Source organism: Fringilla coelebs, assembly GCF_963513975.1.
Source record: "Fringilla coelebs genome assembly, chromosome: 2".
NCBI classification, from domain to species: Eukaryota; Metazoa; Chordata; class Aves; order Passeriformes; family Fringillidae; genus Fringilla; species Fringilla coelebs.
Window position 1 is genome coordinate 79,269,430 of NC_140029.1, and position 25,582 is coordinate 79,295,011.

A 25,582-nucleotide genomic window follows, 5' to 3' on the forward strand; every position below is an offset into this window, starting at 1 on the left:
GCTTAGAAGACTTATCTCCAGAGAGGAAAATCAGGTCATGCAGTGTGTGTGGACAAAGACTAGATAACTGAATTGAGCAAGGGAGAATAAATTAAATCATCCCTTATCCTTGCAAAATGACTGTGTGTACAAGGTGAGCACTGGCTGCAGTAATTCCCCCAGAGGACTTGAGAGGTGCAGGCCAGAAGTAAATATGTCTAACCATGAGGGTGTTTGGATTTGTACTTCTCTGCACGTTGCTCTCCATGTCCCACACTTATTAACTTGTTTGTATGACAGAGCCTGGTCCAAAGCCCAGTGGGATCTTTCCCATGCATTTGCATTTGGCTCCTAACTCTGTTACTACAGACTTGGTGTCCATGTGCTTTCCTAGTCAGATTTCTTACCATCAGATGAGACTTGCCTCATTTCAGTGTATGCCCAAAATTAGCCCCCCACACTCCTCCAGTCAGCAGGAGAAGAGAGGCACCTCCAGACTCATCCCATTCATTTCAGAGGGCAGACTTGGCCAGTAACCCTCTGGAGACAGCAATTTGCCTTCACTCCATGAACAACCGGGAGAGCCCTGGTGACTGGATTCGGTACCAAACTTTCTGAAGGCATGAAACAAGCCTTTTTCTGGCTCCTAGATGGGATCATACAGTAAGTCCTGTCCACTGCATGTCTGGGAAAGCAAGGACTGCTGGGCCCACTGTAAAGATGGCTGTCGGAATCACTCAGCACTCTCCTGAATTCAGATGCCATAGTAGTTGCGACACCTAATTATCCATGTATAGTAGGTGGTCCAAATAGGAGAGCACAACAGAGCAGCAGATGGGGGTTGCTGCTGTCAGATTAGATTGAGATTAGATAAAGCTTAATTAACACTTTATTTTTGTAAGATTCAACTCTGATTAGTCACACAAAAATATTACAGAGAAGCGGGGCAGAAATCAAGAGGCATAACTAACATTATTAAAAAGCAAGGAAGCATTTTTACAGAGCAAGACTTTGCTAGCAAGGGGTTATTCCCTGAATTTGACACCTCTTTTGTCTGGAGAACAAGATGTACGTGGAAAGAGTTCTTTAACCCACCAACCAACTACTATGTAACCCTGCCCTTTCTAGCTCAAGCAATCTAATTTACATAATCATACATATTTCAACACCCATTTGAGGTATACTTTATGTTGTTGGTTAAAATTCTCATTATTTTCCATCACTTCTAGATTTGTAATAACAAGAGGGACACAATATTTTAGAGATGTTTTATCAAGACCCCTAGTAACCTCTGTACAATTTATCAAGAGTTTTGGTGTCAAGCCCCACAAATGTCATATCACAACTCCTTGCTATCCAATATGAAACTTCTGTCATGATATTTTAAATATTCTGAACCCAGGACTTGACCTATCAAAAGATTTTTGCCCTTCTCCTAATTAACAAAGGTATGTGAATTCTTTTGTGTCAGTCTTCTTCTGTTGTTTGAATCCACATATTCTCCTGGTAGGCTTCTCCTGCCTGTGAGTTCTAAAAACTTGCCAGAAACTTTTGTGTGGCCCACCAGCATGGTTGCTTGCAGGAATAGCCTGCAAAGCAGTCATTGGACAAGATGTTTTTCTGTGCCAGATGGTACAAACCAGTGAGCCCAGTAAATCCCATTTAAACCTTATTTTTAAGTTAAAGGAGACATGTGCCATCAACGGTCCAAGAATTAATCCAACTTTTGCTTTTTAGGATGGGAAAAGGATGTCACAGATTAAGATAGTTTTGCTGTAGAGCAAATATGCAGGTTTAGAATATCTAAAATCCAAAATAATCCAAGCTTGCAATAAATGAGTGCTTCTCCCTTGCCCTCTATTGTTGTCCAACTGCCAGGACTGCAAAGGAATGATCTCTACAGGGAATTCAAATCAAACCAAGCCAATTCCTTTTTTTTTTTTTTACCTCTGTGGTGTCTAACCAGCTATTTGCAGAATGTAGTACAACTCATGTAGTTAATTTAGTTCAGCTAGTTTCCCCTTTTGCTTTCTCTCCTTGTAAGCACAATTAAGTGGTCAGCTGGGTGTTTCTATTGCACTGTTTTGTCTGAGCTGTCTGGTCAAACACAGCTCAATGGGCATTGCAGATGCCAGTGAAAGCTCCTTACTGTACTTTTTATCACCTCAGCTCTGCCACCAGACAGTGAGAAGGATACACCCTGGCCCCTGGCCCCCTGATACCAATGAACAGGATCTTTTCTTAGTTTATGTGTTTATTTAACTGTGTAGCTGTGACCAACCATGTAAAGATGAGGGCAGAACTTACATCTTCCCAATGTCTCTTCAAAGCATTGCCAGAAGACAGCACAGTGTCCTCCCTCAGCAAAGCCCAGGGCTTGTCTGGCAGGGCAGACAGTGTGAGTACAAAAGACTATCCAGAGCCCTCTACCCCTTGCTCTCTGGGGTATTTACCTTTGCCATATCCCAAATGTGGGAAATACCACAGCAAAATATGAGAGTGATTTGGCAAAGGCAATTGCATTTGTGCTTTCCCTTGCTCAGAGAAAGAAAACAGGACAGTGATACCCTGTCCACCTGTTCTTTTTCATAAGAGAGTAAGTCTATTTAAAAACAGGGATGCAAAACAGGTTTTTACTGCTCTTGCACAAGAATAATACAAAATGAGCAGAAGTCGTCCAGGAAAGTTTTTGTTGGCACCAACCTTCCCATTCTCCGGAGTCACACGTTATCTGATAGCTGGCATACGGCAGGCTCTGGATAGTCTGTTATTCTTTCCCACGCTGCAAGATTTGGGCAGTAAATAGCTTAAATAAATGCCAGAAGTATAATTCACTTTTTATTTCATCTGATTTAAGGAAGACTTTCCTCAGATAATTCCTCCCAGGCATGCTGTCCGAGGCAGGACTGGTCCCTGGTGAATTGAGCTATTTTGACCTCTCTAGCTGGCTGCATTTCAGCTTTCTAAAGGTTGGAGATAAAGAACAGAAGAAACAACTCACTACATCCAAGCACACTGTTGCACTTTTCTGTGAGCTCAGTGAGATGCCAGGTGCTCCTTGAAGGGCCTGTGCCATTGTACAGCATTGGTGGCCCTATATCACCTTTGAAATAACCTTTTATTCCTGCAGCAGGTAACCACCATGCCTGGTAATGCTACCAGAGGGACAAAGAGGCAGCAATTCCCATGATGTGGTCCTGGCCAAGCAAAGAGCTAAACTCTGCAGGGCTGAAAGCAGAAGTGGAGGAGCTCTGTCTAGCTCTGTTACCCCTCCAAGAAAGAGTCTTAGTACCGTAAAATTGTTTGAGTTGGAAGGTACCTTTAAAGATCATCTAGTGCAACTCCCCTGCAATGGGAGGGACACTTTCCACTAGATCTCAGGGCTCAGAGCCCCACCCAACCTGACAGTTAACATTTCCAGGGCTGGGGCATTCACAGCTTCCCTGGGGAACCTGTTCCAGTGATTCACCAATCTCATAAAAAAATCTCTTCATTATATCTAGACTGAATCTGCACTCTTTTAGTTTAAAACTAGAAGTGGAAATGGAGATTGCCATGAAAACTGAGGCAAAAGGTTGTTGAGTATCTCATAATCCATTCTTAGCAGTTTGCCAGTCATGTTCATTGAAGGGGTAAAGATTTCCTTATCTTTCTTTTTCTGGCTGACATAGCTGTACAAGCCCTTCTTGTTACTCTTTGCATCCCTTGCCAAGTTCAGCTCCAGCCACATTGGCCTTCCTGACCCCATCCCCACACAGCTAGGAACCATTCCTGTACTTTTCCTGGGATCCCTGTTCTTGCTTCCACTACCTGTGCAATTCTTTCCTGCCATTTAATTTGACCTGCAGATCCTGATTCATCCATGTTGGTCTCTTGCCTCCCTTTCCTGATTTCTTACATCTGGGGATTGAGAGCTCTTGTACTCTATGGAAAGCCTTCTTAAAGACCTGCCAGCTTTGCTGTGCTCCCTTGTCCCTGAGGGCAGTTTATCATGGGGTCCTATTGACTAACCCTTTGAATGGCTGGAATTTTGCTTTCCTAAAATTCAGGGTCCTGACTTTACTCTTCCTGACCCAGAGAAGTATTTGGAACTGCTGGGATTCCTGGGAAAACCACATTGCTTCCTATGTCTTGAGATCATAATGAAAAATTTGTCAAATCCCAGGAGTGCTTTTTAGGAAACCTAGTATTTTCACATTTTAATGAAACTTCTGTTGGCACAGAGACATGAGGGATAGGTAGATTTGTCAAACCCTCCAGGTGCTGCAGCCACTGGCACCATTTTATCACACTCATCAAGACAGTGTGAGGGGATGGCAGGAGCTTAGGTTTAGGTCAATTCATGCAAATTAACTCCCATCAAATTATGTTGTTTTATAACAAAGACAGTGGTTTTTATAAGGGAAGGAGAGGGAAAACCACAGTTGGGGTTGTGTGATAAGGACTCATTTTAAACTGCATAGATGGGCAGGCAAAGCTGTTCTGTTGAACCGTGCGTTGTGCACTTGCACCAGTGCCATGGGCTGTCCCAGATGGAAACCATTTGGTTTCGTCCCACTCCCTGCTTCTGTGCCCAGTGACACTTGGTTACCAGCCCCAGATGCTGATTTTGGTTAGCACCAGTCATTGTACTGGGACAGGTAACTGGGAACAAGAGGTCCAGTCCCACCTGAGGCACGTCCCTTCTGCAGCTTCAGTCAGTGCGGGGAGACGTGGGTCAGAGCCATTTTTCACACATTGCTTTTCGGTGTTGGCCATTGTTTGCCATCAGAGTTCAGAGCTGTTGGTGTTAGAAGGCTGGTCCCAGGATGCTCCAGTTTAAGGATGCTCATGTTCTCGCTGTGTATTCTCAGCAGGAGAGCTTTGATCTTAGTATGTGTCTGACAGTCATGTCACCCATGTTGTGCTCATTTGAATTATTTGGCTCCAGTGATGTGGTTTTTCTGCTGTTGTTATTGTTCTGCGTGTTTAATTATTTTTTCTTTCTTCATTAAATATTTTGTTCAGGTTGCCTGCTCCCTTCTCCTGCATAAAAATTGGCATTTATGGTATTTGTTTTGCTTTTTTTATTGCTTGAGAAAAATTTCCATATTATATCATCATTTTCTCTCTTTTTTTTTTTTTTTTTTTTTTTTGTGCTTGTTAATTAGAAGTGACACAAATTTGTTTAAACTACAATTAACAGGGAGGGTGAATCATATATGATATACTTCATTCACTTGGCTCCGTGGAATCCCAGCAGCCCAGGTCTCCACAGCAACCTCTGGAGCACACCTCCCTGTACAGTGCCCACATACCCTTTGGTTTACTGTGACTGTCACAGCCTCTGCCGGGGGGATGGGGAAACATGAGGATAAGGCAAGATGCCAAAAGAGATACATTATACCTAAGCCTGCTACCGGTGTCCTTAGCACTGCTTTGTAAACTGAACGTTGAAATATAAACATGTATATATGAGAGTCACCTATTACTGAATTACCTGGCACTTCCCCTTGCAAGACTCTTGTTTCCATTGATTATGGCTTTTCTGAGTGGGCTGAAATTTTCTGTATCGACCTCAGGCTAGATAATTTTTGTGAAAGATAATAAACATATGGCAGTGAGACAAGAACATTTTTTAGGTGAATTAAGTATACATATACACAGATAACATATAGTAAAGATACAGACAGATAATCACAAGTGACTAATTCAACCAGTTCAGGAAGTTTTTACTGCCTCAGCTGGAAATTACCACTCTTTAGTGGAAGCACAGAGCCTGCAACTATGCACGTACCTTGTCCTGTACTACTGGGCAAAACAGGTCCCTTCACACACCAGCTCTCGTTCCAGCTGCAGGAGGGGCAGTTTCTTAAACCTCCCTCATTTGGTTTCCTGCAATTGTGTGATGATAAACTAAAGGGCTTGGCTTGTTGTAGTATAGATATTGCATATTGCAGCCGTTGCATATTGTAATGCTGAAGTAGAACAAATCGCTATGTGTTTGGTTTTGTCCAAAACCAGGTAGGAGTCTTCATCATTCATGCTCATTGGCAAACTTATTTCAGAATAAGAGCTCATGAAGCATTCAAAAACAGAGCTCCATACAGAGCATGGGATAGTCTTTGCACAAGTCCATCAACAGAGGCTCTCTAGTGGTCTCTCTGAACCAGGTATTTTGTCCAAAAAGTGTAAGATGAGGTCACTGCAAGCCAAGAGTGCCACTGTACCCCTGTGGCTGGATGGAGATCTGGGAGGAAATTCTAACCCCGTTGAAGTCAGCTGGAGTTTTGCCATTGACTTTGATGGAGCCAACATTCCTCTTCTGATGCAGACGTTTCACAATAACCTCCTCTGTTGAACTTTCAACACATGCATGTTATTTTCATTACAAATAAACAAAATATTTCTAAAATGGACACCTTCATATATACAGTATGCCAGAAGATGACATTAAAAGTTCATCATGGTGCACATGGTAAAACACTAATAATCCATCCTTGATGTCTCTGGGAAAAATTCTGACATGAACAAATCTCCTTTAGGTCATTTTGCCTGAATATACAGCAATCAAATTTACAGCTGAGGGTTTATTATTTTTGCAGAATGCACATGCATTCCGAATTTGCCGTGCTCAGAAATGGAGACAAGACATTCATCTGTGTGTTTGCCTTTGGGAAAAGACATCCCTGTGTGTCCAGCCATGGGCCCTGGTATAGAGCAGACAGGAAATCTGCCAGACTGCCTCGGCAGGAGGCTGCCTTCAACACGTGCAGCAAGGAACAAGAAATGTCTTAATGATTAATCACTGTCAACCTTTGTTCTCATTAAAGACTTGATTGTCAGACAGGGCTGGTAATGAGGCGCTGTTTCTGGGCCTGTTGCTCTGTCATTGTGCAAGGCCTGAATCTGAGCCTTACACCCTGCAAGATGCAGCTCCCACTTTGCCCAAGTTTAAGGAGTTGGGGTTGGGAACATTGTTCTAGGAGTGCCTGCTAGTGGCTATGGGGCTGTGCAGCTCTCTGGCAAGGGATTATGGCTGGGCTACAAATAGATCTGAAAATATGTTCACAAGGATCTTGGGCATGAGAGGCTTTCCTGTTGGAGTTGAACAGGCAAAGTGCTATAATAAGTTTCTATTAAGAATTGTACAAATAATTAACTATCTGTCAAAGTGAGGATTGGCTCCTTTCAGGGATTTGCTCACTCATTTTTGTGTTTGGGATTGTGCACAATGTTACTTATTTCTGAAAATAGTTCTGGGGTGCACTGAAATTTCAGCATGCAAAAAAATGTATTTTTAAAAAGCCTGAACTCCCTGGATCTTCCAGTGAGAGCTGCAGCTGTTGGGTTTGCTGAAATACTTATCCCTTGGCATGTTGAATACCTGCTGCATCACTTGATGTCCAAACATACCACTCCAATGGGTGATTACACCATGAGGATGCAGAAATCAGGTGTGTGCTCCCCGCTGTCAGCAGCAGTTCCAGTTTCAGTGTCTGAAGGGATTAGTCCGCATTTCCTGTTTGGGCTCCACCATTCAGTCTGTTGAAGGAGTGACACAGCATTTGCTTCTTTTCCCTGGCTGGATGAAGGCACAAGTATTTCTGGCAGACAGCCTGGGCTTGTGAAATTGCAATGCTAGTGTCCATGTTTCCTTGTGTATGTGCCTTGGAAACATGGTTGGCCCTGCAATTTTTGTCCTGAGAGCTCAGATGTTCTCAGGAGAAAAACTTAGGAGATAGTCCCATGAGGCTGAGCCAACTTCTTATAAACACTCCCCAAAATTACTGAAAGGAGCTATTTTGCAGCCTTCACACAGCTGTATCTTTGGATATTAGACACAGCAAAGCCAGCTCTCGGGACCTTGCAATGTTCAGGTTTTCCAAATGCTGTTTGTACATATAAAAGCAATCTTCCTGGAATGCATAAAAATATTCTCTGACAGATATTAGTGGAAATTCAGCCTATGATAGTATCTTCCACCTGGTTCATTTGGGAGGTTTTTAGATCACTCTATACAACACCCTTAGAAAGTCATTCACTTTTGCTTCACAAATCATAGGGTGTTCACACTCACTCTTCCCGGCATCTTACTCCAGTGTGACTAGAAGCATCCAAGATGAGGAGTGTAAGGGAATGCTCCTATCATCTAATCTGGGTTCCTAATTCAGTTGTCTAAATTAAACATCTGAAGCCTAATTATACAGCCCCATCTCTCTGTATAGTGAAGGGAGAGCTGCAGCAGGCAGTTTAGAGAGAATCTGCTCTAAGTTTTTTGTTAGAGACCGAAACTTCAAGGAGACTCACTTTTATGCTATGTATTCCAGATATGAAAAAAGGTTGAATGAGTTTGAGTTGCTCAGAAAGATACTGTTTTCCACTCCCATCAAGCTGAAAAAGCAGTAAGGCAAGGGAGAATCTGCTTGGCTGTGTTTCTCCCCAGTCTGTCTTATTTCCTTATACACAGATCATATCCTCAGCTGCTGCAGATGAGTTTAACCTCAGGAACTTTTTGGTCCTCTCATAGTATACAGTGGCATAGAAAGCAGCCCTCTGCACTCCAGTCAAGAGTGGGAGTTATTTCTAAAAATATGAAAGCTCCAGCTTTTTCACTAGAGCTGAAAGAGTTCTTATTTGACAGGCACTCTGCTGTGGTTCTGCTGGAGTTTTGTTTTCTTGTCTGAGGCAAGGAAACAAGCAGGCAGTGCTTAGAGTTAAGACAACCATGAAAAGCCCAGTATTTAGCAGAAAGGGGTGTATCTGCTTCAGCAAAAAAGAGGGGGCTCAGAAGAGGGCTGGCAGGTACTAAGATTGGCTGTTCAGCAAAGCACCCTGTGCTTGGCTTCCTGAAGTTGCATGAGTCAGACCAGCTCTTCTCAATAAGCCTAAGTGCTTGGCCCAGCAGCTTCAGGAGAGCCTCAGTTTGTGCCTGTGAAAAGGAGCATGCCAGCTGGGGCTGTGGAGGCTCACGTAAGGGGCTTACAGGGCTTTGCTGCCGGCCTTGCATTACTCTGAAATACTGCAGAACTTGATTGAACCATTCCCCTTCTCCTCCTCATCCTTCTCCTCCTCCTCATCCTTCTCTTGTCCCTCTTCCTCCTTCTCCTTTTCCAAGTGCTCAGTTGTCCAGGGTGGTGTTTACAGTCAAACCAGAAAGCTCCTGAGAAGCTCACTTCTTTCCCTTGAAGAAATCCACAGAGGAGCCTTTTCCTTCACCATCCTCACTCTAAGCCTGCAGCGAAGAGCTGCACAAGCCCCTGATGCCAATTAACACAAACTGCTTATGAGTGAGGACATCATGCATAGGTTCAGTCACCAGATGAACATGACTTTGCACAACCTTTCCCCTGGAAGCAGCTTTTTGTAAGGCAGGCATCTGTCACTGAGCAGACTACCATAAATGGATCTGAAGACTTTTCCTTTCTTCTTTTAATTTTTTGTTTCTTTAAGCCAGAACTGATGCAAGAGAAGAGCAAAAGTCGGAGCTGTCACTCCCAATCTGATGCAGGGCACAGAATGAGTTGCCCCACAGAGGAACAGAAAGGTGGAACAATTCCCCATCTCCTTTTGAGGGAAAAATCTGCAAGAAGCAGAAGCTCATCTTGTGGCACAGATGTCAGGGCTCCTGGCTGGGAAGCAAACAGCCTCTGCGGGAATTGTGGTTTTGTAGAAAATTGACCATTGTTTCCCTTCTGTCCCATCAAAATTATTCATCAATTCAAAGCATTTCCAGGAGAAAGAGGGGAAAGGTTTACATGTCCTTTCCTAGCCAACTGTCCTTAAACCACTTGAGAACTAAGAACGCTGAGACATAAGTTTGCAAAAGGCTTTCAGAGCTCCTGACAAGCTCTCTGAGGAGAGGAGAGGAGAGGAGAGGAGAGGAGAGGAGAGGAGAGGAGAGGAGAGGAGAGGAGAGGAGAGGAGAGGAGAGGAGAGGAGAGGAGAGGAGAGGAGAGGAGAGGAGAGGAGAGGAGAGGAAAAAGGGCAAAAAAGAAATGTCTTTTTTTAGAAGTTCATATATGTGTTAGAAGCCAAGACATCCCTTCATTTGTATGAACACAAATCAGCTGCAGCAGGGATTGTGAAGGGCAAACTTGGTCTTAAATGCTTTGTTTTACTGCTAATTTAAACATTTGAACGTAATGTTCTTTGTGATGCTTATGGACAAAACTGCAGTTGTGCTACCAGCTCTGATGAATTCTCACTGTCTGCCTTTCTGCATCTCATAGGTTTTATATGGCACTGTAACATCAGATAGTGTGCTGCAACACATCCGCTTTGTATGTCGAGCATCACCATGCTGAAGCTTCAGCTCTGGAAGGGCATATGGATTTTTGTTGTGGTTTGTGAACACTAACCCAGCCCCATCTGGGACCAGGGATGGCCCTAAAAGGGCTGCAGGTCATTTTCAGGGCTGGAGGAATGTGGAACATGCATGAGCTGTGCCAACAAGTGAGGCAGAAACTGGGGGTAAACCCAGTTTGTGCCTGTTGGGGGTGTGACGCTTCCAGCCTGTCCCTGCCACCTGGCTGGCTGCAGGGGTGTGCTCCCCATCATGTTGCCTCCTTGGGGGCAAAGAGGACAGGTTACCTTCCTCATGCAGGGAAACAATGTGGTGACACCGTGCAGGCAAGCACTCGGGGCTCCCCAGCTGGAGGGATGCTGGGCTGCCTCTGCAGCCTGCTGGGTAGAGGTGCCCCTGGGCAAGGGGACAGGCATGTCCCACTCCAGATTTTCTTTGGTCAGGGCTTTCTAACCTTAAACCACATGAACTGCAGCATGGGAACCCAGGAATGATATTAAAAACCAGCAGCTCTAGATGTGTGGAGTTGTAGTAAAGCTGCTGCAGTAAAGGGGGGCTTAGAGCCGGATGAAACAGTTTAACAGAAGCTGGCTAACGCCACCCAAACCTCAGGGGTGTCAGAAGGCTCACTTTGTCCTGCACAGGGGCAGAGCCCCATGTCCCTGACAGCAGTGGAGCCCTTCTGCTGTCTGATTTGCAGTGATGGAAGCGCAGGGTGAGAGCAGGGCTCGATAGCACCGGTTCATGAGGGGTCAAACTGCTGTGCAGCTAGTCTCCTGATTTATTAGGAAACTGTTCTTCCTTCTCCCATTGCAAGGGGAAGATCAGCAGGCAGGAGAAGTAACACATCGTAGATTCATAGGCTCACACTGACATTTCATGAACAGCAGAGAAAGGACCAAATGCAAAAAAAAACCCCAACCTGGCTCCAAGTTGATGATTTACACTGTTTTCTCAGGGTCTGTTTGCCAAGCAGCTGGTGTTTTGTGCCAATGGCTATTACAGAAGAGCTTTCTTTGATAGATACTGTGAATGAACACTACACAGTTTATCTTAAGACAAAATCCCCCCCACTGCTTATATGGGCTGGTAGGGAATGAGGGAAAGAAAAACTTAGGCTTTGTTGGTTTTTTTACGTAGGACTGAAAGCACATTCGGGGGAGCCTGCACTATCTGTGCAAAAACACAACAGATGAATTCTATTAATGGATGGAACATGTGGCTGGGTTCAAGCTAGAGTTGTCATTTGAATATAGAAGTCAAAGCCAATTTATTGTAACATATTTTTCTTTTCAAAATATTTTAGGAAAGACAAAAAAGTTTGCGCAACAACTTGGCAAGCGGGTCTGTTGAGAGGAGGTATTTTCTCTCTTGCAGCTAACATAAGGGCTGAAAAATGTGGCAGTGCCGAGCAATCCTAGATTCCTTCTGGAACTGAAAGAAAGTGTGCAGGATATAATTGTGTAAGAGCCCAATAAATTTGAAGGGTGGGTTTGTAACACTGCCTTGGGGGCTGCAGGTGGCTCCAGAAGAAAGTCAAGGTTTTTATTTCAGTAACAGTCTTCAAATACTTTATCTAACTAGCTACACACTCATGTGGCCCCATCTAGAAGCCATGGAGTTATTTTAAAATAGAAATACCCATAACAATCATTGTGCTTCTTCCATGCCAGATGGTAGAAAGATAAGTGGGATTAGTCTGTACTGAGTGTGTTACTGGGGAGGGGAGGCATGCAAAAGCTAAGGCGCAGGAATGAGCTTTCCTGGAGTTTGCAAAGCGCTAAACATCAGTGCTCTGGGGTCTTCAGGGCATGGGCAGGGTACGTACGACCAATCCTTGTTTCAGTGTTGGTCAGCCCGTGTTTGCCCAAATGCTCTAGGGGACAATGGCCATGGAGCAGAGCTTTACTAGGATAGCAGCCCAGATCCTGGCTCTACACCTCGAGAGAGTGTACACCTCCCTGCACAACAGGGAGCATCAGACTCCTGCTGTGGGGTCTTGTGTTGCAAGGTGAAAATGCTGCTGCCTCTTAGGTTATACAGAGTTACGTGGTTGGTTGTTATGGTGAATTGCAACCAAGTGGGGTCAGAGAATGGATGTGTCTCTTGACTGTTGTGACCTCTTCAGTGTATCCCATTTTCTTTGTAGCTGTGTGGCTAAGAAATACGTGGGTATCAAGTGATCCAACATAGGCTGAGTATTTTTGTGTGTGTACTGAGAAAGCTACATTTGGTAAAGGCCCAAGTACCAAACACTGCTGGAGCAAGCAGACAAAAAACACATTGCTCCCAAGGGAAATAATGGCCAAGAGAAAAGGAGCAGCATACTGTCATCCCATGTACATTCTCTATCTTGTATGAGCATGTCTGAGTCCTCATGTTCCTTCCCCACTGCCCTCTAAGAGGACTTTTTGACATCACTCCATTATGGAGCTGCACACTGGGAACAGGAAGCAGATCTAGGTCCCTCACAAAGACCAGAGAGACTTTTCAAGATCCTTCCCAGTTACACATTTATTTTACTGAGGAAGTTGATACACTCTAAGCCTATTTAATCATGTTGCTAATGGGATTCAATTAGCAGTCTCTCAGAGATTGCTCTTGTCAGGGAGATGACGGGAGGAATGAAAGCAGCACCATTCACCCCACTGTGAAGTATTAACTTCCCACCTCTGTATTTTCTAAGAATAGATGCCACTTCTACCAATAAGTCTGCAGCTTCTCCCTGCTGTTCACCAGATGGTAGGAACCAGCAGACACTGAGTTTGTTCCCTTGTGGTCAAACAAAGTGCTGTACAGCCCGATGCACGTTTCCTGAAAGATCCCCAGGACAGCTCTGTTACTTCTGTTAACATTTCCCAAGCTCCTGGTACAATATTGAGGTTTTCCACTGGAACCACCTAGCACATTTTCAGAGTCTTTCCTGAGAGATGAAGTTACTCAATCCTCTTCTTACTTTGTCGTAGCCTATTGGTCACTTGTCCTGAGAGTCTGTGGGCTGTGTCCTGAGCTTCAGCTAATTACATAAAAATTATTATTTCCTTTTCTTGACGCTTGTTATTATTTTCATCCTTCACGAGCCTTTTCTTCTGTTTCAGGAACAACACTCTGTGGTAGGCCAGGGAGCTGGCCCCACTCCAAGCTCCAGTTCTTGCTCAAATCCAAACACTGGAAGTGGTTACATGAACTCATCCCAGCAATCATTGTTGAATCAGCAGCTGATGGAAAAGAAACAGGCTCTGCAACGGCAAATGATGGAGCAAAAACAACTCCTTCTACAGCAGCAGATGTTGGCAGAAGCTGTAAGTTTACTAATTTCTTATTTTACATGGAAAATATTGTCATAAAAACAATAGAAAAGAAAGCTAAGACAGGGAGAAGAAAGCCCCCCTAAAACTTCAAGGTTGTTTTGGCAATGCCTGGAACTTCAAGAGTGCGCCTTGTATTTTTCAGCGCTTTTCTAAGCCTTTTGAAACCTTCTTCAATCTGTATGAAACAAGTTTCTAAGCTACTGCAGTTTCATCACAGGAACAGTCCAGGCATATGCTTGGTTTTGAGACAATGAATATTGTCAGTGGTTTTCTTTGCAAGATAAACCAAGTTGCACTGCTATGCTGCTTCCACCTCAGAGGAAAGTTTACTTCCAGGAGCTGTCACCCAGGCAGCATAGTGTAAAATACCTGTGTGTGAACAAGGATCAGGTACCTTGATTTTGGGGTTCAACACAAGTTTGTGTGCTTGGCTGGGATTGCATATGAGTGCTACTTTCTCTAGTTTTATTTTTGCATTTCTAGGTATCTGCAGCCAGTTCTCATTCCTTTGGTATCTGATAGACTATTTGGGAGTTTCTGGTCATTTTAGGAGACATGGGGGATTCTATAAAGGAAATATTTCTTGACTTTTCGATTCATGCAGAAGAAAAAAGAAGTTCAAAGTCAGCTCTCTGTGCTGCAGTTTTCTGTCAGAATTTTTAGCAGAGCAAAAACTTAATTGCTCAAATAGCTTATCTTAAATAAAATGGAAATTTAATCAGCTTGGCTTTGCTTTTGTATTGTGTACATAGAAATACACATAAAGCTTGCCTACAGTTTTTACATGAATTGCAGGGATTTCATGGGAGTCTGTCTTCTCCACAAGGATCGAGGTTGAGCAGGATATAAACAAATCTTACAAATCTTAATCAGACCCCTCCCATCATGAATTGTGGAAATACCCTAAATAACACAAGATGGGCTCTTCTCCCAGTGTTTTTAAGTGCTCCTGGGAGAAAAAAATACTAAATTTTCACTAGAAGGTCCATATGCTGTTTTCAGGCAGATTATCCCTAATTACTCCAATGGATTACATCATCAGCCAGGGCCTGACTCTTTCACACTGACAAGCTGGTTTGCCATTCTGGCAGCTGAGCACAAAACCTGTGCACATTGCAGAAGAGGTGTGATGCTGTCCCAGCAGCTGTCCAGTAAAGGCACATGTGCACCAAACTCACAATTTCCTGCCATGGGGGCACTTATCCCTAGGAACCATGTCTCATGGGTGAGCAGGAGCACTCTGGAGGCATCAAATCACACTGATGCTGATGAGAAATTTGGCATTGACTCTGGTGCCTGCTCTTTCCTGATCTTTATGAGCATAGGGCAGTTAGTCAGATTTCAGTTCAAGGACTTGGCCCTCTCACCAGAGACATTTCCCTGCAAGCTCAAAAGAAAAAAATCTACCCAGCTAATATTTTTTTCCTGCAATCTTTCCTTGCTGTCCTTGCCCCAGTTCTTGTATTTCCAATGTAAGAGGAAAGACAGCACCTCATACAGGGAGGCACAGGGCAATGCTGAGTGGCATGAAAACAGCCAGCCCAGCACCATCCTTGTCCTTGTCCAAGTCCTAAACCAGATGTCCTGCTGGTATCCTTACTGAGGAGAGCTGGGGGAAGCAAAAGGGAAGGATTTTACTGGGTTTTGTGGTCACCCCTCCAGTGCAGGATGACAGAGTGAGGGAGGGCATGTCTGTGGATGGGGATGACAAGCTGAAATTAGAATACACTTTGTACTGCAGTGCAGACATGGACATTGTTCTGAGAGACTGAGAAGAAAGTTGAATCAGACTCAAACACAATGCAAACAGCAAAGATATTTCCATGTAGACTTCAGTAGGTCATGGCAGAGTTTCACGAGTGACTGTCCTGTGGACCAGACAGGGTGAAAGGAAGGAATACTTCAGCTTTGTGCACAACTGAGAAAAGAAAGAGATTGGCAAAACACAGAGCCAGGAAAGCATAAAGAAAAGCAAATTAATGTACTTCTACTCTAATCCTCTAGGAGAAAATAACTCCACAAGACCAACTAAACAGACACTTGACAAGACCACCACCAGATTATAAAGACCAAAGAAGGAATGTGGTCAACATGCAACAAGCAAACCAATATCCTGGTAAGTACCCATGGGCTCAAAGCAACTCTTTCCTTTCTGCCTTCCTTCCAGCTGGAAGAGCCGTACATGCATGGGATGACTGGGGCATGATTTTCTGGATATCTGCTTCCATCACCGCAGAGGCAATGGGTGGCGGCTGTGCCCTCCTGTGCTATTTACCTCACTGTCCTGCACCACTGAGAAGTGCTGGTGTATGATCTGGTGCTTCATCCAGGCTGATACTGCCTCTCTCAGGCATGGGGAAGGAGGAGTTGGTACCCTTCCCATTAGCACTGTCTTCCCAAATACCTGATGCAGAGATGTCCTCTTGACTATGCAACCTCACTATGTTCAGATGCTTCTCTCACATATGTGGTGCCTCTCGGTTCAGAGACTGAGACGAGAACCATCCCTCCCCTCAAATGGCAGTTCATGTACAGCGTGAGGATCCTCACACAGGTTTTTAAGTACCCCACACGGCACTATCATGGGTGGTACTTTTGGGTTTAATAGGCCATGGCCTTAGTGCTGCTCTACAAGTAGCATTTCAACAGATCAGTCAAACAGTACAGTAAAAGCCCTTGCTTTCTGCCAGAACTGCCCAAGGCAGGAAATGCCCAACATTTCAAGACAAGTCCTTAGTTTCAGCTCATGTGCCCTGACCTCCTGGGAGAGTCTAGTTATGGGAGCACAGGATTGTTTGTTTGGCTTTTCATACTGTTCACCTTGCTGATTGGCTGAAAGCCACGCAGAGAGCAAAGGCAGAGTAAGGAAAAAATGATGAGGAGAGAGGAGGTGGGGGAAATGCAGCAGATGGGACCAAAAGATGTTTTCTATACTGCAAAAGTGTCTGTGCATGTAAGTATAAAAAGAATTCTTTGCCTTCTAGTATATTTTTGTATGCAACATGCTAAAGAAAAAGAAGAGGATTTTTTTTGGTTTTGTTTTTCCATAACTGTTGGCTCTGCAGATTCAGTCAGTGATCTGAGTCTTTCCTTCTTACCTGTCCTTTGTAGCACAACATTTTCAGCTTCTATTACAATTTTAATGAGCTCTGAAGTGCAGCTTACTCACATGCCACCCCTCTGCCCAATCTGCTGGCTATGCAGGGATGGGCCGGGTTGGGCTGCTCAAGCAGCATTCATGCACTCCTTTGCTCTGCTTACAAATTCTAGCAGTGATAAGCTTGCTGCAGCCTGGAAACTGCTGCTGGAAACTGCTGCTTTCTAGTGGACCTGGGCATAAATCTTCTCCAGTAAACTGGCTCAAGCATCCCAGGGTAATAGCCCATGGTGAGGGCCCTGCTCGCTGGCTTGGTACCTCCTGTAGTCCCAAAATAAATGCTTTGGCAACTCCAGCATTTTGCTGAGAAATCTTGTGATTTGGTGTATTGTTTAAAGGTTTGTTCCTGGAACCAAATGATTAACTGAGACTCTTGGCTTTTACTTAAAAACAATCCATTTCTAGCCTGAGAGAGAAAATGGAAGGGAGTGCAGCCACATGTGTGAAAGGCTCCGAAGTGAGTAGATCACCGTTGTTATGTGGCGGCTCTTGCTGTTGTTAATCTGATGGACTCTCTGCCAGTCTTGTGGTATTTGGAGTCGCATTTCCTCGGTTTGAAACATGTGGGAATGGCAGCACTTGTCCATTCAAATCTCAAGTCCCTGCTGAGTGAGCCCCAGGAGGACAGCGGCCTTTCAGGCGAGCCTGGGAGAAAGGGCTGCGCTGGGAGCTTCCAGCGAAGCTACCAGAGGGAGTGATTAGGAAACTCTTGCATAAGGGAGTAACAGTAGGGAAACTGTTCCCTTTTTCTGGGAATAGCTTTGCTCAGATCAGGGAAGAAGAAGCAAAAAGCTAAATAAAATTGCACAGGCTGGAGGAACTTGGTTGTATTTGGAGTGTTTTATTTCTCTATACTTTTCCCCGCAGTACCATGCCATGGCAAGAAACCCCCAAGAAAGGAGCAGGTGAATTGGGTAGGGAAGCTGTTTCTCCAAATTGCTGTAGCCTGGGGTGCCCAGCTGCTGTACACAGTGCTTCTGGGGAAGGCATTTCTTCCCATCTGGAAGAAATAAGAATGGAAAATACTTGCGTTAAAAATAAAAGCATAAAAATAGCAAAACAAAGAAAGAGGAAGCTTTGTCTTTTGGCAATAAGTACAACCCCTTCCCAAACACTTGTGTTCTTAAAAAAGTGTAGCATTTGCAGGAGCAGTGTGATGGTAGCCCTGAGGTCTGCTCAACAGCTGGCAGGGTCACCCCAGGAGGGGCTTCATCCCAGTGGTAATGAAGTGACTCTACAAACTTGTAGTTCAGCTGGAGGGAGAGAATCATCTCTTGAAATGCCACTGAATTCTGTACCATTCCTCCTCTTTAATATGGGCTCACAGGAGCAAAAATCAGGGACCCATCCCTATCATCCCTGCAAAAGAAAAATCACAGTATCACAAAAAGGTTTGGGTTGGAAGGGACTTTAAAGATCATCTAGTTCCAAACCTTCTGCCATGGGCAGGGACACCTGTCACTAGACCAGGTTAGTCAGAGTCCCATCCAACCTGGCCTTGCATACTTTCAGGGTTGGGGCATTCACAACTCTTTCACTAGTCCAGTGTTTCACCACCCTTGAGTAAATTTCTTCCCTATGTCTAATTTAAACCTATCCTGTCCCAATTTAAAGTCATTCCCCCTTGTCCTGTCACTGCATACCCTTGTAAAAAGTCTCTCTCTCTCCCTCTTGTAGCCACCTTCAGGTACTGGAAAGTACTAGATCACCTCAGAGCCCTCTCTTCTCTCAGTTTAATAACCCCAACTCTCTCAGCCTGTCTTCATAGAAGATGTTACAGTAGTTCCAAAAAAGCACAACCCACCAGCAGAGCCGAAGATGGGGCTAATCATGTGGTTGCCAGCTGAGCACTGATTGTGGGAATGTGATTGTCCCTGTTGGGCTAAAACCAGGTGGATTCCCCATACCATATCCTGTCCCAGGGGCTGCCCAGCTCAGGGACTGAATTTAGGTGCTTCAGTTAGGACAACACAATTCTTAGGATAATTAGACCCTCTACAGGTCCCACTTGGAGCCTGTTTGTGGAACAGGCTGCCTTCCAGGCTAGGGGGATCTTCTTAATTTAGGTATCTATGTTTATATTGATTTGAAACAAGCACTCTGGTTGTGGCGTCACACTCAGTGTTAGTAATCATTTGGGAAGGGTTATTTTTTAAGTCCTTAAGGAAAAAAAGGAATCCTTTACATCCATTACTAAATGGAAATAGCCTATGTATAAAAATAATGCAGAAAAAGCAGAAATATACAATTTTTTCTTTGGTTCCAGACTGTGGGAGCTGAACATCATTATGGTAAAATTTCAACAGGAACAGTATATTAAATAGCTGTTCCTAAACATAGACTTTTTAAATATGTATGCCCATGATTTGTCTAAAAGAGTTTTAAAAGAGCTGGCTGAGAGGTTCTCCAAATTCTTAGTGTCACCTTCTTTTTGGCCTTGAAACACCAAGGGAGACTGGTAATGCCATGATAAAAATGAAAAGACTAAGTAGGTGCTTGCAGCCCTAGTAGCCTAATGCAGAGCTCAGCAAAACTACTGGGGAGCAGGTACAGTCCAATAAATAAAGAATTTAGGAAGGGGAAGATGTAATTAATTTCAAGCAACATGGGCTGATGTTAGAAGAATCTTTCCAAGCTTGCATGATATCTCTTTCAATGAAACCACACCTTAAAGGCAATAGTTGTTCAGGTTTTGTCCCTTAAAGCATCTGACTTCTTACTGCCTATTTTGGTTAAGAAACCTGAGTGGCACAAAATTAACATAGCTCAAAAGGAAATGGCTGACAGGTCTCCAGATATCACTGTGAGCAGGCCATGTGATTGAAACTGGATAGGCAAACATTGTCCGAGATGATGCTGAACTGGAGAAATAGAGCTCACTTTACATCCACATTGGAGATGTGCAAAAGTTTTTGCTGTGACCAGCTATGATGTACAGCTCTGAGATCAACATCAAAAACTGTCAAGTTCAGAAAGGACCTCCAAAGGACCAAAGGACTGGAAAACATGCCACGTACTGAGACTGAAGTATTTGGAGAATGCTGCAAGCCTGACACAGTCTTGAAGCACTGTGAGTAGGAAGGGATTTATGATGGACCAACTAATAAAATTAGTCACACAGACCAATATATAATAAGATTTGGTGATGAAGCTGAAGTTTGTCAAATTCCATCTGGATTTGCCATATGTACAAAGGATCAAACCAAGGCAATGTCTCATGCCCAAAAATTGCTATTAGTTGCACCCTATGAAATAGCAAATCTCCTCGTTCCTCCTCTGGGAAAGGCTCAGAGGATTCCTGAAATGCAGTGGTACCTTGGTAGCAAGCTCATTTGACAGCTTTTCTCACACTTTGGGGGCCACCCAAAGAGGTGTGAGAATTTAGCTTTTACTGTGCCATGTGGCACAGATTTCCTCGGCTGACCCACACATTGTGTGAAGAAACATCTACTTTCATTTGCCTTGAACCTGATTTCTTTGAGCTGTGCTTTTTGTGGGGTTTGTGCTGGAAGCAACAGTAGCAAAGGGAATGGCAATGTGGAGCAGCTGATTGTGTGCAGAAAGGGTTCTCCACAGTGCCATCTACACCGGCTGAGTTTAAAAAGTGGTTGGTCTTTTTCAACCAGTCTCTCAGGGATTAATTCAATCTTGCACTGGATAAGCACTCAGCCTTCATAGTATAAATGACCATAAATTACCTACTGTGGCCTCAAACTATGGCAATGTAGCCAAAGAAGTGAGCTTGTGTCGAGGTTTTGTGACTGAAGGCCAGAAAATCCTCTCTTCTTGTCGTCCATTGATAGATATTAAGTACATGAAAATCCTCTGTTGGGCAGAATCAGCCAGGAGTGATAAATTCCTGCCAACTCATAACTTGTAGTTTTCTGATGCACAAAAGGGGATGTTCAGGTGCAGGAAGCGCTGGCACACTCACTGGCTAGTCTGTTTCTGCAGGGGCTCCCTCACTGGCTAGTCTGTTTCTGCAGGGGCTAATAGCCATAGCCCAGCTGGGAAGAGAGTTTAGAAAAGGCATGTGTGGGGCTCTCCAGGCACAGCACCGGATCATGTCTCCATGCCTGCTCAGCCACCACGTGGGAGGACAGGCACGTCACAGACTGGACTGAGTTCCTGTCCCAGCATACGGTTGCAAATGTGTGAGATACAGGCTTGGCTCCTGCTGTCATCTGGGACAGGCATTCCCAAAAAAGGATGGATACTGCTGCTGTAGGTGTCTAAGAAAGGTGGAAAAGAAACCTGATGAAAGTGCCTCAGTCTCCCCATTGTCTCAAGAGGGAGCCAGGATGAGCCATGCCCTTTTCCTGTAAGGAAAAGTTCTTGATCTCTGATCACTTAGAGAGGCTTTATCCTGTCTGATGTGTCTAGTGCTTCTGTAAAGGAAGGCAGGAAAGTCTTCTCTCCTGCCGAGTGGTTCTGTCTGTCCTTCCCTTGCTCCAATATTTCTCTTACAATGAGCATCAGTTTTGGCTCACGTGCTCTCCTCTGAAGGGATGAAAAACCCACAGGTGGCTCAGTATAGACCAAACCACCCTTTGGATGATAGGCATCTTCAAGGCCTTGAGCAAGTTCATGTAAGTCCTCTTAAGAGCAAAGTGTCTCCTTCAAGAAACTCTGCTCGTAGAAATCTGGATTTTTGAGCTGTTGGTATTTGAATGACACCACATATTGATGCACCCACGCTTGTTGTAACACTTCTGTTTTCTCCTTTCCAGGTGGTTCACCAGCTGTGAGCATGAGTTCCAACAACATGTCCTTATCCAACCCAATTTCAACTCACAGCATCATGCCCCAGAACTCCAGCCTCATGTCCACCCCTGCTGGGACCCGAATGCCTTCTGTTCCTGCTGCTCGGAGTTTGGGCTGCTACGGGAACCTTCCTTGCAACCAACCAAGCACATACAATGTGACTTCAGGAATGAACCAAATGCAGCCACACAGAAACCAAAATCAAGTTCTGCCCAGTCAGAATAACCCCATGGTGTCCCGACAGCAAACCATGACACAGGGGAACAACGGGGCAGCTTTTGGGACGGGGTCAGTGGTCAACTCTCAGCAAATAAGGCCAGGCTTGACCCATGGAGCGACAGGTATCCCTGCTCAACGGCCGGCCAACGTGATGATCACAGCTACTGCCAATGCCCAGAACTGGGCCCCACAAGAGGCTGCAGGGAAGCAGCAGGATGCACTGAAACCTGCAGGGGTCCGTTTCCCCACCGGCACTCCATATCCCAACCAGTCTTTGCAGCGCAACGTAGGCAACCAGCATTTTCCTCAGCGCGCATTGGCGCCTCCTAACCAGTTAACGGCAGGAGTCCAAATGAGACCCCCTCTAAACCAAATGCACCAGACTCTAAATGGACAATCTGCTGGCTCACTACGAGGGCTCAGCATAAGACCCAATCAGCTGAGAGGACAGACTGTGCCTGCCTTGAATCAGCCAGGAACAAGTATGACACCGCCGTCATCTCTGCCATCAACCGGTTTCACAACTACCAACCAAACCTCCCGGGCTTACCAAGGAAGTGAGCATGGTAGTGACCTAGCGTTTGACTTTCTGAACCAGCAAGGGGACAGTATAGGACCTGCACTCAACAGTGACTCGGATTTTATAGATTCTTTACTGAAAACAGAACCTGGTAATGATGACTGGATGAAAGACATCAACCTCGATGAAATTTTAGGGAACCACTCATAAGTGACAGTACCAAGAGGGAACCAGATGAAGAGGCAGTAAGGACATTAGCTTTCTCTTTAGATGCCAACAACCTGCTTCATTAATTTACACTCCAGTGACTGGGCTGTCCTTTAAAATACAACATAGAGCAACTGCCCTGTTTGAAGAGTAGCTCTAGGAACAAAACTGAAGTGACAGTGTAAATGATATTCCTGCCTGCCACAAAGGAGTGAAAACATGTGAAGGGTCTGTTCCCCAGACCTGTGCCCAGCCCATTGCAAACTCATTGGTTCTTCTCAGAGGGGCTCCAGGGAAAAAACGTGTTCAGCTTCCCACACATGGAAGCACCAGATAGTGGTATGGGCTGTGGAACATCATTTCTCTGAGTGCAAGACCCCAAGTGGTCCACAGCTCTTCAATCATCTTGTTCACAGCCCTTTACTTCCTTGGGACTGCTGAGCCCTGGCAGCATCAAGCCCTGTGTAAATCTCATGGCATTACAAGAACCGTTTACTTCTGCACAGTACAAACTTACATTTGCTTTCCCAGTGATTTTGTTATAAACCCTGTACCTTTTGTAGCACACAGCAGGGTAAGTGGTCTCATCCAAGGGAAGAAGGAAACAGATCATCCAGCGTGTTATTTGGTGTACTCTTGCATTTGTGTTCTCCCTTTCATCAGTGTTTGCAGTGAGTATTAGAGGGTGCTGCTGTTCTGCCAGCAGCACAGTCATTCTGGGCATTGAGGGAAACATGAGATGAACTACTTCCAAAGCTCAGGATCCTCACTTTGCCACCTTGCCCTTCCCCAGGGACTACAGTGACTTAATAGAAACTTGAGTGAGAAGGGTGCTCATGATTTGTCCCTGACTACCCTCCCAGTCCAGCTTAGAGGAGGGCAAATGCCTAAAGTGGCTCAGCTAAGCCACTGTCCTTGTTTTCATCTCAAATCATGGCGAGTATCCATCAGGTAGTTCAGCCTAATTTTCTTCTCTCAAACAGGTTTAGCCCAGACGAAATGCCATCATCTACCTGCCTGGGTAGAAGCTGCCATTTTGATTGCACAGCATTTTGGTTCCATCCTGTTTTCTCCTTTGCCATATGGGGGGAGTTGAAAGAGTTCTGGTGTTGGCCCAGGTCCCCACAGCCTCTGTCTGGAGTACAAGAGGCTCTGCCCCTGAAACTAGCATGCACATCAATTATAACTCACAGCAGGAGGCTCCATCAGCTACATTTGTGCTTGTACATGAAACAATTGTGGGGATTATTTCTGGGCACTGGATTCAATCATCTGTTCTGGGTTTGGGGATGGACCAGCTAATTTTTTCCTGAGCAGTTTCTGTGTATAGAAAGGAGATATACTGGGGCAAGGGCCATTCCCATGAGCAGTTTGCAGCCACCTTGCCTTGAAGGCTAACAGAGCAGAGCAGTAAGGATACAGGCTGTCCCACACCTGCCAGGGAATATCTTGACTATACTAAATTCTTTGCTATAGACTTGGTCAGTAATGGCATCAGAAGGATATACTGTGCCACTATAAAGCAGCTGCACAGTGATTCAGACAGGATTCATGGATGGGAACAGATCTTGCAATTCAAATGAAAGTGCTGTTCTTTCAAATGATGTGGTGCAATGTGTTTCACAGCCTCCTCTGAATTAGCTAAAACTAGATGTGGCAAAGGAATACAATGCCTACGTTCCCATGCCTTGGTGCCAAGAGGCATTGCTCAGCCCGTGCAAGTGCTTTATTCATCCTTGTTAGTGGCAGTGGGATGAGTAGACTATTTGACAATAGCCTCTGCACTTATCTGACCTACTTCTTGTGAGAGGTTTTAATAAGGCTTTTCCAGTTATTTCACCGTGTCATTTCAAATGGGCACGATTTTTCAGGATGTTTCAAGAAGCATCGTCACACAAATGAGCACCAGCACCTCCACAAAAGGTGTAACAAGGGCATTTAGTTAGATATGCCAGTTGAGGCTGCTCATTCCCAGAGAAATAAGAGGGACAAGAACACCTGCTGAAGAGTCTCTCCTGCCAGCCCAGCTAGTGATCATTGCACACCTCTGCGTTGTGTAACGTGGTGACTCAGCTGCCCAGAGAGCTCCCTCTTCTCCCCAGTTTGGTCGGGGTGCATGTGGTCCCTTTGATAACATCAGTACAAGTTTTCCTAAGTCTTTGAGCTTTTCAGCTCAGGTCACTGGGGTCCCACCTAAGCTCGGAGAGATACAGATGCGATATAACAAGTGTGTCCCGCATAAATCGTGCAAAACTAGAATGAAGTAGCAGCTGCACGAGTTTGGAGGGAAAGGAAGATTGGCTTCTCTGCCTCACACACTGCCTGTCCACGAGCAGGTCAGCAGTGACTGCCAGCACACTGGTAGGGACAGACTGCTGCCATGGATGCCACTGAGGCCAGGGCTGAGTTAGTATCACCATGGGCAATGGGCACTGTAGTCTAGTAACTTCAACTACCCTCACATGCCATTGAAAAAGCCACCACTGGTTTCTGTATTTGGGCCAGACTGATTTCAAGGTCCTCAAATTATGTAAAAAAAAATTGTTCAGCTGAGGAGTTGGTCCCAAGGAGTCAGGAGTTGGACCCAATGATTCTTGTGGGTCCCTTCCAACTCAGGATATTCTATGATTCCATGGTTCTATGATGTCATGCAGTGGTGGACTCAATGCTGAGTGTTGTCCTGTTGGCCTCAGCCTGGAGTACAAAAGACACTGGGCTGTGAGTGCCGTCCCTGGGAGCAAAATTACATCCTGTCTTAATTCAAAAAAGGTAGAGGCCATTTCCAGTCCTGTATATCTATGCCTGATGCATTTGAAATGAGAGCTTGTGAAAGACTCTTGCAACCAAAACTTGAATCCAGTATCATTTCTTCAGAACACTTGCATCAGAATGGAGCTAGTGTCTTTTTTTTCCTTTCTTTGCAATGGCTAAGTGCACTACGCTTAAAATCTATTTTTCATCATTGACTGGGCACTCTTCACAGTATTGGGTTGTAAATATAAAGAATTATTTGTTTTGTAAACTTTTGTAAAAACAGCAACAAAAAGTAATAATATTTTGGTAGGAATAATAAAAATCATATTATTTGGGTTATATTTATACATATGTGAAATAAATATACTATCAAAAAGTTGTATTTT

General features: G+C 44.6%; 1 protein-coding gene across 1 annotated transcript in view; it reads left to right on the top strand.

The window, feature by feature from the left end:
• MAML2 (mastermind like transcriptional coactivator 2) overlaps window positions 1-22,763 on the top strand; it is a 205,531-nt gene extending 182,768 nt beyond the window's left edge. Inside the window, exons 3-5 of the mRNA XM_084200866.1 lie at window positions 13,363-13,566; window positions 15,580-15,691; window positions 21,463-22,763. Coding sequence (XP_084056992.1) covers window positions 13,363-13,566; window positions 15,580-15,691; window positions 21,463-22,445 — 1,299 coding nt within the window. The 3' untranslated portion in view covers window positions 22,446-22,763. The remainder of the gene's footprint in view (window positions 1-13,362; window positions 13,567-15,579; window positions 15,692-21,462) is intronic.
• Window positions 22,764-25,582: the final 2,819 nt, after the last annotated feature.